This window comes from Canis lupus, chromosome 2, assembly GCF_048164855.1.
Source record: "Canis lupus baileyi chromosome 2, mCanLup2.hap1, whole genome shotgun sequence".
Taxonomy (NCBI): domain Eukaryota; kingdom Metazoa; phylum Chordata; class Mammalia; order Carnivora; family Canidae; genus Canis; species Canis lupus.
Genome location: NC_132839.1, coordinates 16098000 through 16110572, shown reverse-complemented (window position 1 = coordinate 16110572; position 12573 = coordinate 16098000). Strand labels below are relative to the sequence as shown.

The 12573-nt window shown below is 36.2% G+C and overlaps 1 protein-coding gene across 4 annotated transcripts in view; it reads right to left on the bottom strand.

Moving 5' to 3' along the window:
• The window catches only part of KIAA0825 (KIAA0825 ortholog), a 381348-nt gene that overhangs the window by 239175 nt on the left and 129600 nt on the right, over positions 1-12573 (bottom strand). For all 4 annotated transcript variants that reach the window (XM_072791247.1, XM_072791230.1, XM_072791240.1 and 1 more), the window contains one exon: positions 4092-4202. In XM_072791247.1, coding sequence (XP_072647348.1) covers positions 4092-4202 — 111 coding nt within the window. The remainder of the gene's footprint in view (positions 1-4091; positions 4203-12573) is intronic.

Genomic DNA, 12573 nt, shown 5'->3' with positions numbered 1-12573 from the left:
ATGTGTCTTAAGAGATGAGAAGGGAGACTAACAACAGAGAAAGCTATTGGGTACTCCAGGCAATAAGCCAGCCAGTGTGGGCCAAAAAGAAGCTACAACAGATTCTTGAGCAAAAGAGCAATATAATGAAAACAGTATTTGAAACATGTTAAATAATAGCTAAATGGACTAAGGCTATCGTAATGGATTGCATAAAAAGGATAGTTCTTTTTTTTTTTTTTTTTTTTTTTAAAGATTTTATTTATTTATTCGAGAAACAGAGAGGCAGAGACACAGGGAGAGGGAGAAGCAGGCTCCATGCAGGGAGCCTGACGGGGACTCAATCCTGGGTCTCCAGGATCACGCCCTGGGCTGAAGGCAGCACTAAACCACTGAGCCACTGGTGCTGCCCAGAAAGGATAGTTCTAAGAGAACTGTTGAGTAAGAATCAACTGAACACGATAATACACTAGAAATAGGCAAAGCAGAGTGCAATATGAAAACTATAATCAAGATTCTACCCTTGAAGTGTTTAAGAATGATGACATTCTTGATGTATTAGGAATACAAAAGGCACTATGCATGGAGACAAGGGCAGAGTGGAAGGAAAGGTCAGTTGAGGACATCATAGTGGATTTCCAATAATGACAGTGAGTCATTTGAAAATATGGGCAGCTGGCCATACAATGTTGTGGTAAAGGTAAGTGCTCAGAGTTGGAGATTCAAAGCTAGAAACCATCTGTCTAGAGGTTATAGGGTAAGTCATGTGGAAAAAAAGAGCAATAAAAAATGGGGTTTCTTTTTGTTTTTGAAAAACTTTTATCTTAATACAGATGGTCCTGACTTAACGATGATTCTACTGAGATTTTTCAGTTTTATGATGCTGTGAAAGTGATATGCAGGGACGCCTGGGTGGCTCAGCTGTTAAGCACCTGTCTTCAGCCCAGGGCGTGATCCTGGAGTCCCAGGATTGAGTCCCACATCAGGCTCCCTGCCTCTCTATGAAGTCTGCCTCTCTCTCTCTGCCTATGTCTCTACCTCTCTCTTTGTCTCTCATGAATAAATGAATTAAAATCTTAAAAGAGAGAGAGAGAGAGAGAGATGCATTCAGTAGAAACCGCACCTCAAATTTTGAGATTTTTTACCTTTTTCCAGGCTAGTGATATACTACATGATACTCTCATGATGCTGGGTGGTGGCAGCAAGGCGCAGCTCCAGGAGCCATGTGAGGGTAAACACTCATACTATTACAACTACTCTGTACCCATACAGCCATTCTGTTACTCACTTTCAGTACAGGAGTCAAGATATTACATGATATATGCAGCACTTTATTATAAAATAGGTTTTGTATTAGATGATTTTGTCCAATTATAGGCTAATACGAGTAGCTGGAGTACATTTAAGGTAGGTGAGGCTAAGCTGTTTTGGTAGGGTAGGTGCATTAAATGCATTTTTGACTGAAAAATATTTTCAACTTGTGATGAGTTTATCAGGCTATAATCCCATCTCAAGTCAAAATGATCTGTAAAATTACATAGTTTTCATTATATGAAATTCAGAAAACATAGCAAATGATACATGAAAAATATTAAAGTTGTTTGTAATCCTACCATACAAAGATAAAAACAATAAGCTCCCCAGCATATATCCTTTCAATTTTGTTTTTCTATACATATTTTTAAATGCTATATGTAAACTAATATGGCATAGTTCAACACTTTCATTTGTGTTCCACTTTCCAATAACTGTTCCTCCCCTAAGAAACATGGATCTCATATCCAGCAAGCTTGAGGAATCCACATACTAAATCCCTCTGTTGGAGATAAACACCAGAGATTAGTCCATATGTACCAATACATTAGTACATAAAAAGAGACTTTACATAACAAATAACTGATAATTCTAGATTTTTTATGCACATCTATTAATATCATTCTGAACATCTGTTCTCCCACTGACAGGTGAAGTTGTAGTTGTCAGGGGCTAGAGCTTTGGAAGCAGACAAGCCTAAGTTCTGAGTCTGCCTCCCAGCATGGTTCTCTTCAGAAACTTGCCACCTACACGTCACTTTACTCTCCATGAAAGAAGCCCAGAAATAGGTGGCCTACAGATTGGTGTGATATTTAAAAGAGATAATATACATGAAGCATCTAGAATGTCTGGTACACAGTTTTTATGAGAAAAATTGGGCTGGTTTTGAGGATGTGATAATGACTAACTATAGCTTCCCTTTAACTATAAATCATTAATTATTTGTCATTTAATATTTTTCAAAAATCAACCCTTTTAATGACTCCACAATAATGTGACATATGACCATCCCATAATTGACTTGCCTAATTCTATACTGTGAGACATTTATTTCCATTTTTTTTCTTTCACAAATAATGTTTCAATGGATAGCCTCATATATAAAGTTTCACCAGCTGCTCTGATAAATTCCTTTATGATTGATTCCTAGAAATGAAGTTTCTGGATAAAGAGGAATAAATATCTGCAAGGTTTTTGACACAGGTTCCTAAACTGTCCTCCAGAAAGCTTGTACCAAACTTCATTTCTATTGAAGTTGAGTAGTGACTGCCATGTTCTAATATTTGTGTTAGGATAATAGTGGAGATTGAAAAAAAAAATAGTGGAGATTGATTATTACACAGAAGCAGAAAGAAAGAAAAGTCTTATTACATTTAGGCTTGCTATAGGCATGGAAGAGAGAAAGGAGTTAAACACAAGAAGCAGCTATGTGAAAGATAAACCCATTCCCATGCTGACTTTCCAAGCTTCTAGGTAAGGCTGAACAAACCTGAAGGTGGAAGTCTTACAAAAGCAATGCCTAAATGGGGATAATCTCAATGGTTTTAGATTAAGATGAAAGTACTAATACTAATAGATTAAAACCACTCTGATAACATGGAGAAAAAATAGGTTGAGAAGCTGGGGATCTCATCAAAATGACACAGAGTTTTTGTTTGTTTAATTCACACTATAAAAGATTCAATTGTTTAATTTTTTTTTCACTAATGAGTATTAGAAAGTCAGCTATTTAATTCTCGATGACATGAGTCTATTTACATGTAAGCTGCTGGGTACTGAGATGACAGGGTACTGAAGGTATTCCGTTTCTAGAAATCAATCATAAGGAATTCATCAGAGATGGTGAAGATGTGTTATTTGTAGATAAAGTAACAACAATATACTAAGGTTCTCAAAGGTAGGGTCTATGTGTCACTGATCTCAGATTCCCCATTTCCTATATAGAGACAGCGACTTAATAGGTAAACAGGATTTATTTGCTGTGTTTATGGAGATTTTGTAGATGAGGTTTACACACTCTGTATTTATGGGTAGGACTCATTCCTCAAGAGTGAGAGACAGTCAATTTAGAGAGGGAAATCACTGCTAGTGTATTTCCAAGATGAATCAAGAATATATGGAGATTAACAGTATCTCCTTCAGCTATACATGATATATTTATTCACAGATACCAAGGAAAGGTACTTTCCAATGATATATTCAGCAAAGAATCAAACTGACATTCTATATAATGCCACAAAATGTCATCAGATTATTCTGCAAGTATATTTCATGCTTTAAATGATTTTTCTTATGTTTAAATGCTGTTAATTAAATAATAAAAGTGAAAGACCCTATTCATAATTTTTAAAGTTTCTTCTCTCTCAACTTTTACCTAAGGCCCTAGTTGGTTACATGAATTATCCAGTTTTGCTGTCCTTTTTTGATAATTAGTTGGAGGACTGTCAAATCCCCAGTCATAGATCAAGAAAGATGAATTTTAAAATGGCTATGCAATTAGCTAAAATAGAAGTAAATTCCAAAAATTCACATTTTTCCATTACATCAGGAAAGCTATGAGTTAGCAGAATGATTATAAAGCTTGTATATTGGATTCTTGTGCTAATAAAAAGAGAAGCAATACTTTTGACTTACCTGTGTATTATAAAAATTTGTAAGTTCTTTTTGTGAGATGCATTTATCTCCATGGATAAAAGTTTCTTTTCTTTTCTTTTTTTTTTTTTTTTTGGATAAAAGTTTCTAGTAAACTTTAGAGGGATCATAGAATTATACATAGTGTAGTGTTTAGAGGTTCTCACCTGAGTAAAGAAGGATAGAAATGTGATATGCAAGAAAACCAATGTAATGGTTGCTTGAAAAACGGTTTTATGGAATCCGAAGCAGAATCATCCAACCCATGCTGGAAAGTCCTGGGGGAAATAAAATAACTATTTCAAAATACACAGGAAACATTAACCATGAAAACCATCAAAACTTTTTATTTTCACTGAGTATTCCAAGTTAATGGCTTTTTGTTGTTGTTTGTTTGTTTGTTTGTTTTAAACAGAGAGAGCATGTGTGATTGGGGAGGAGCAGAGAGAGAATCTTAAGTAGACTCCATGTTCATCAGGGAGCCCCAGGCTTAATCTCATGACTCTAAGATTATGACCTGACTTGAAATCAAGAGTCGATTGCTTAATTGACTTACCTACCCAGGCACTCCTTGAAGTTAATGATTTTACACAAAATGGTATTGTGCTAGAATGGATAATGCAACCATCCACTTGGGATCTATGTTAATAGGTAATTCAGGGCCCCTATACAGCAATCCTTACACTCGGAAATGTAAGACAATATCACTATTATGTAAAATCTCCTGCTATAAAATATGTAAAAAATAAATGAATAAAGAATAGGACAGTGAATATCATTTATATTATCCTCTTCAACCTGGATCCAATAAATATCAATATTTTGTCACATTTGCTTCATTAATGTAAAAATGGTTAGCATAAAGTTTCCTCTCTTTATTCTTTAAAGTGACTTGTAAATACTAAACAATTAATGAGAATTTATAATTAATTTTGTACGCTCCTAGGAGCCTACAGAGGGCTTATAAAGAAGAATTTAATTATAAAATATATGACTATGATTTCAAAATTTAAACAATTTGGCCAGAATATCTGGTCTACAATTACCTTTGGAGAAGTGACTATAACATTTTTCTAGGTTGGCCCAAATTCAACAATAAATCTTGAGGTAATAAGAAAGAATTTGCTACATAAAATCTTTAGTAGGTAGCTTGGCTAATAAAATTTTTATCACAACAGGAGACTATATTTGCCTGCATGGAGTTAAGAGTAACAACTGGGAAAAAAAAAAAAAGAGTAACAACTGGGAACATTTTAGAAATGGAATTGTTTGTGGTACTATCTCTCTTTATATATAGTACAGGAGCAACAGCATATTTTAAATAATATGAACAACAGAATTCCACTTTGAAAACACATTCTGACCCTTTCATTCCATATCTTGCTTCTTGTATTCTCACATTTCCCAAATATAACCTGTCTCTCCCCAGTTTGTCTTGCCACATAGAACACCTACTAATTAAATACACTTTGATATTTTTTAGACTTTTAATGTATCTCTTCTTTCCAAGTCATTTTTTTCTTCCTGAATTTCAGAAAGAACAAAATTTCCTAAATAGACTTCAAAATGAGGCTGTCATGTTTCCAATCCCTACATTACACTGTGTGAACTAAGCAGAAGCTTAGGTCAGGATACCACAATATGCTTTCATAAGGAATCTGAACTTTGTGTCAGCAATGAGGAATCACTGGAGAGTTTATAGCATGGGAGTTTTATCAGCTATTTTATATTTTAGAAAAATCACTTGTGTAATAGTATGGAGGAATTTGGAGGGATCAAGGTTGGAGGAAGGGGGATAATAAGATGATACTTCAGTAGAACAAACAGAGGAAGACAACATCCTAAACCAAAGTAAGAAGCAGAGGAGAGAGTAAGTATGAGGCAAGTATAAAGAATATAAACATAAAATTAACAGAATTAACAATATTCATTCTCTAAAACATGGGGTTGGAGATGGCACAAAGGAGGAGGTAGAAAGGAGAAGAGTTAAGGGTTAAGAGAAACCTGGGAGGACTTGCAGCATAGTTTCAGATATGTTGAAGGAGCTGCAGGCATTGAAGTACATCCAAAAGAAATTTGGATTTGCCAATGTAGCATATACAGGAGATATGTGAGTGGAAGATATTGCTGTGGAAGTCATTACCATATTGGCAAAGCTATGGGAATGGATGAATTCGCCCAAAGAAAGGGTGTAAGAAGAAAAGATGGTTAAGAACAGCGCTCTGGGACACACCAACATTTAAAGGGTGAGGTGAGAAAGTGAAGCACTCAAATGAAACCAAGAAGTAATAATCCAAGATGTAGGCAAAGATCCAGGACAAGGTGATATTAGGGAAACCAAGGGAAGAGAAATGGGACCAATAGTGATAAAAGTTGTAGAGAAGGTAATTGAATGGATGGACAAAAATTGGAGTTAGTGACTGGATAGGCATGGATGACCTGGCCCGTGTTGGTTTGGCATGATGAGGGCAGTTGCAGTGCATTGAATGAAGGACGGGTGTCAAAGTGGAGACAGTGAATGCAAACTATGTTTTAGAAGGGACATACAATAATAGAGAAAGAATATCCTTTTAATATAAAGGAGACTTTGGGGAAAGAACCAGAAGAGAGAAAGAATATTTAGAAGAGTATGGCCAGTTGAGTAGGAGGTAGATGTGATCAAGAGCTCAGGTGAAAAGATCTGCTTTGGCTGGAAAGAGAGACACATTGACTGTCAAAGAATTTACAGGTGACTAAGGATTGAGATAATTATTAAAAATGGAAATGAGAAGTTAACATTCATGGTGGTCTAGGTTTTCTCAGAAAAGTACAGGGCAAGGCCATCTGCTAACCAACAGTGGGATGGGGCAAAGTGGAAATTTTGGCTAAAGTGGAGGAGGATGAAAGAGAAAGCCACCCAGAGGCAGGACAAAGAACAGAGTTGTCACATTGTACAAAAGGCCAACTAAGTGACTTTTGCCAGCAGTGTTCCAAATTCCAGACAGACAGGCCAAGTGAGTGAGGGTAGAGACAAGGGACATGCACTAGCTAGGGAGGTAGGAAGGGAGATCTCAAAGGAAATCAGGCTGCAGGAACAGAATGAGATAAGGCTTGATGGGAGGCCAGTAGGGAGGGAACAATTTGGAGGATACCACTGGAGGCTGTGGTATCCTAGTCTCTGCCTAATTTGCCACATACTTTGTTGAGCCCTTTGCATGAAGTACCATTTCTCTAGTTAACTGAGGGGCAGGGGCAGTTCATTTCTCCAAGAATGAATACCTTAGCTAGGATGTACCCTCTGTCATGTTCACCTGGTTCTCTAGACTGCTCTACCTCAAAACGTCGTAATAAGTCTTTCCTGACCACCCTGTCTAAGATATTTCTTGTCTTACCACCTCATCCATCTCTGTGTCCTTATTTTGCTTTGTTTCTTCTTAGGACTTAACTCTGCCTCTGATCCTTTTACATTTACTTTTTGCTGCCTGCTTCATACACAAGGGTAGGGTCCCTGAAGATTCTTCAGAGGCAGTGCATAGGCACATGCAAGAGCTCTGGAGCCAGACAGAATGAGTTTGTATCTTGGGTGGCCTCTTTATGGGATGTGTAATGTTACTTGACAATTTATTCAGCTTCAGTTTTCTCATTTGTAAAATGGGAATAATAATAATAATCACCTCACATGGTCAGTGTGATGCTGATTGAGATAATACACATAAAGGACCAGAAAAGTGCATGTACATAATAAGGGGCCAACATATGTAAGATATTATCAGTATGATAACAACAGTTGGCAAATATTTCTTAAGTCTACAACTATCTCACAGTCTAAATGGTCACCTAGTCACAGTTTCATCCTTGAGATTAGAAAAGATAATGGAGAATCTAATAATAATGGAATGGCTATTTGGAACAGTGCCAAAATTTCTTAGACTACAGACTACTGGTGATAACAGTATTTCCCAGAACCTTTCTGCCAGTACCTAAACTCTTTTATTCCACTCATGGTTTCTCAATCATCCCGGTAATAGTGGGGTTATTTGGCTATAAGAAATGATATGGCAGATGTTTATGGTCTCAGAGGGGGTGGGATCTGTATAAGCATTTAATTCCACAGCAAGATCCCAAATTAGTGTCATTATTCTGGAGAGTATAACAGGGTGAAAATTGGCCCACAAGCCTCATTCGGGGAATGAAATGATGAGCTGGCTATTAGATAACCTCTAATGATGTTTTGGTATACACTTAAAAGAGAGGATGGTCTAAATAATTCATAGTGGAGAATAAAATACAATTGGAAGAGCCACAGAATTATATTTTCCACAAGACATAAGAGAATTTTGATGTAGCAAATTTAAATACTCCTTTAAAAATAAGTAATTGTCCACAGGTTGAAGCAGAACACATTTCTTCACATTTCCAAATTAGCAAACTGTAAAGATGGTTTCGCTTAAGGGAAAAAAAAAAGAATTTGGGGGAATTCCTTGCCTTTGCCCTTCCTCCAACATCGGCTGACCCTTGCCCCTTCCTGCTCACTAACATCCTACAGGCTCTGCGCTCATCACAGCATGCCACTTGGGCCCTCTGCCCCAGATTCAGTCTCTTGTGGTTCTCTGATGTACAAGTATGCTGCCTGCCTTCCTTTCTTCATTAACAAAACTGATTGACTTTTTGGGCTTATGTAGCCAGCTGCTGCTAGAAAGAAATCCAACGCACGTCACAAGTGAGAATAACTGATAAGCTAAAAAGAGTTAGCTGGGTTTTATGCTTCTCTTGTGCCTCACCCTGCTGTTGGCTGCCCTCCCAGGAGAACTGTGTCTCATAATATGATGCTAACGGAACAAACCTTCAGGATGGAATTGAGACAGCTGAAGGTTGTGAGTTCCAAGGGACAGAGGGACCAGGCCAGATGCCTCACTTCTGTGTCTACATGGAGCCTAAGCCACAGAGGGTGCTCAAGAAATTAAAATACCAAGAGAAGACCCCAACTTGAGAAAAAGTAGAAGTGGTTTGGAATTGAACTCCTGAGACAGTGCTGGAATACCTGACACCATGGGGACATGCCAGTCTTTCTGATACCCCTAAAATCACAACCACCAATACGTAGGAATAACCAAACTCAATCTACTTCACTATTTTAAACACAATTCTAAGTCATTGTTTTGCTTCCATAAACTGGCATTACCCCTGGGACTATAAACAGTTGCCCAAATGTCATTAAATGGGAGAAATTAAAGTAAGACACTCAGAAGAAAATATGGCTTTCCACATTTCTTCTGCCCCCCCCCTGGCTTGAGAGCATGATGAAAATAACTCTGAGGTCAGAAAATGATGGCCACAATGCTTGGACTAACTGTAGGTACATAGCAGACACTGGTTTAAAAAAAAGAATGAAAAGATGGTATTGTCAGACCTTGCTTAGTGGAAAGGAGGTTGAATTTCAGGGACCATCTGTGAAGAGCAGTCATGGGTGGGATACAGCCAAAGGGCAGACAGAGAGCAGGACATATGGTGGTGAGGTGGAACAAGACTTGATCACAAAGGATAGAGTGGGAAGCAGCAAGTCAAAGATTCAGGGGACAGGCCTTCTCCAAAGGTACCGACTAGCCTTTCACCTGTGCTTTACGTTATTAGAATCATACATAAGGTTGTTTGATTTTAGGTTTAAAAACAAATAGATATCTTCCTCAAAAGCAACGTGTAGAGGAAGTGGACAAAGGGAGGCCATTTACTCTAAACGAGATGGTTAACCAACCAACAACCAACTTCACTTTCTGAATTATTTTGCATTCGGCCACTTATTTCTACATGTTAATTATTTAAATTTGTATTTTTAGTCAGTATGTTCATTTCTTAACAGCTTTATTAAGATATCTAATTCATATGCCACAAAATTTACTCATTTTAAGTTTACAACTAAGTGGTTTCTACTATATTCAGAATTGCATAACCTTCACCACTATCTCATTTTATAACATTTTCACTACTCTCAAAAGAGATCTTGTACTCATTAGCAAGTACTACCCATTTTCCCCTCCTCTCGGCCTCTGGCCACCACTAATCTACTTTCCGTCTCTTATTGCTTATTTTGGAAATTTCTAGTAAAGTGAACCGTACAATATATATTCTCTTTTGTCTGGCATTTTTTTTTTTTTTTTTACTTCACATAATGCTTTGAGGTTCAGTCCTGAGGTAGGGGCATCTGTCAGCACGCCATAGTTTTTTATGGCTAAATAATATTCCACTCTATGGATATGTTACATTTTGTTTATCCACTCACCAGTTGATGAGCATTTGGGTTCTTTTCACTCTGTGCTATTATTAAACATGCTGCTTGTATATAAATCTTTGTACTGACATACATTTTTACTTCTTTTAGGTACATACCTAAGAGTGAAACCACTGGGTCATATGACCATATGATCAATATTTTACAGAAGCATACTCTGTGCTCAATGTTTTGAGGAACTGCCTATTTTCAAAGAATGCCAGACATTCTTGAGGTATGAAAAATAAAATTTCAGTCCATACTCTGCTTTGTGAGGGACAGAAATAGTATAAAATAAATAAGTAAATAAATAGGCTAAGACCATAACCTCAAAATACCCAGTGTTGGTTTAAAACCAAACTATAGACACAGCATATTTTGAAACACTTTGGAATTTAGTTATTCGAAGCCATGTTAGTGATACCAAGTGGATCCCAAGATACATCTGCTGCCCATATCTGATGACTTTGGCCTTTGCCTGGTGTGTGGACACTTGTACTGAAATTCATTCTTCTACGTTATTAAATGCTGTGACACTGAGGATAGTGGCTATGTGTATGTAAATAAATTTAAGCTTAACATTAGAAATTGTGCTAGACTTTACTCAATGGCAGATATTTATCTTGCTTGCTGCTGTAACCCTTGTGCTTAATCCTTATGATCAATCACAGGGGCTGGAGACACAACGACATAGGTTAAATTGAAACTAAATTGCATTTACCTAAAAATCTAAGAATTATATTTTAATTTGCTCTATAGAAACTAAAATTAACATTCTACACAAGCAAAATGCACCATATGAAACCATGTTTGGGTATGTATATGAACGTGCACCAAGCACACTTCTCAATATGCAGTTTAACTGCCTTTATGGAAGATCTACAAGCAATAGGCATTTTGGAAAATACATGGTGAATATTTCATGTTTCAGCAGGTCTCTTTCCCTGGAGGACAAACTTAAAGTACTCCTTTTATAACATTCTAACAGAAATCTACAAAGGAGAGTTGAAAGAGAACACACATTTTTGCAAACAGGTTTTATTCTTCCTGAAAAGATTTTAAAATCAGGTATTCCTGCCCTGGGATTTAGTGGTCCTACGCTAAACTCAGAAAGGAAAAATACATTCAGTTTATCTGTCAGAACTCCTTGGAAGAAAGGCAGTCTACCTTCTAAAAAGGCATATCGCATGTAGTGACAAATGTCAGGTACAGTTTATAAAAAATTCAATACTAGCAACATCTGATTGTTACTTTTTCATCAATTCCTCAAAGCATACAGTTTAATTTTTTAAATGTGAAATATAGATACATTTTTCCCCCTAAATACTAATAATGTGACAATTTCATACCCTGGCTGTGAAAAGAAGCTAAATAAGTTAACAAGTTCCTTGAAACACATATACAATTTTTTCCTACTTGGTGAAGAACATGCTGCCCTGTAGATTTCCTTTGTCAATATAAAGCAAAATATATTTTAAAGATTGTACTGATATTCTAGAAAAGCAATCATAAAATTTAAGTCAAATGAATGGATAAAATTTGTGAAAATTTATATACATTGAAAAATATTAAGAAGGAAGTATCTAGACTTTTTGTTCATGTTTCAAAGCAATGTAGCTATCTATGTTTTATATTAAGAAAAACCAGAGACAGTGCTTGGTGTAAAATGTTCTGTAATCCTGGTTGAAATTAGCAATTTAAATTTGTTGAATGAGGTTACAGTGCAATATCTAATGCACAAATCACAGAGATTTGAGTACTTGCATAGTTGTTAAAAAATGTATCAAAAGGCCATGGGTTAACAATAATGAATGTATGTTACATTATTATTATTAAAATATGCAATCTTTGATAATAATTTATTTGTTTTACAAATGCATTGGGGGGTTAAAATTTTTCTATTCATCTGTGACAAACCATGAAATTCAATATTGCTCACCATGACCAATCCATGAAATTTGTCAACTTTGTTCCTGATTTTCACAGGGCCTTCCTCTCAGATGAAATGACCCGTTGAACTAAGAGCATAGCAATTTTTTTCATCTATGGTAAATCAGTTGAGTTTACTAGGATTTATTATGTGCTTCAGACCTTGAGCTTTTTATGATTATGAGCTATTATGCATATAATCCCAAACTTATGGCAGTTTATCTCACTATTTCTTCCCCTTCCTGAAAGAATTCTCCATTTCTAAAATTAGTTCTAAACAGTAGGGTTGCCAGAAAAAACAATCTATAAACAATGGGTTTGTTGAAAGTCAAAGAGTGGGTGAAAATTATAGGGAAATTGAAATCAAACTTGTTAATTACTCGTAGAATTTCTAACACAAAAGTCTCAAAATTTACTGAAAATCAAGATTTTTCTCTTACCAGATTCTTCCAGAAAGGAATAATTTATCCTAAGAA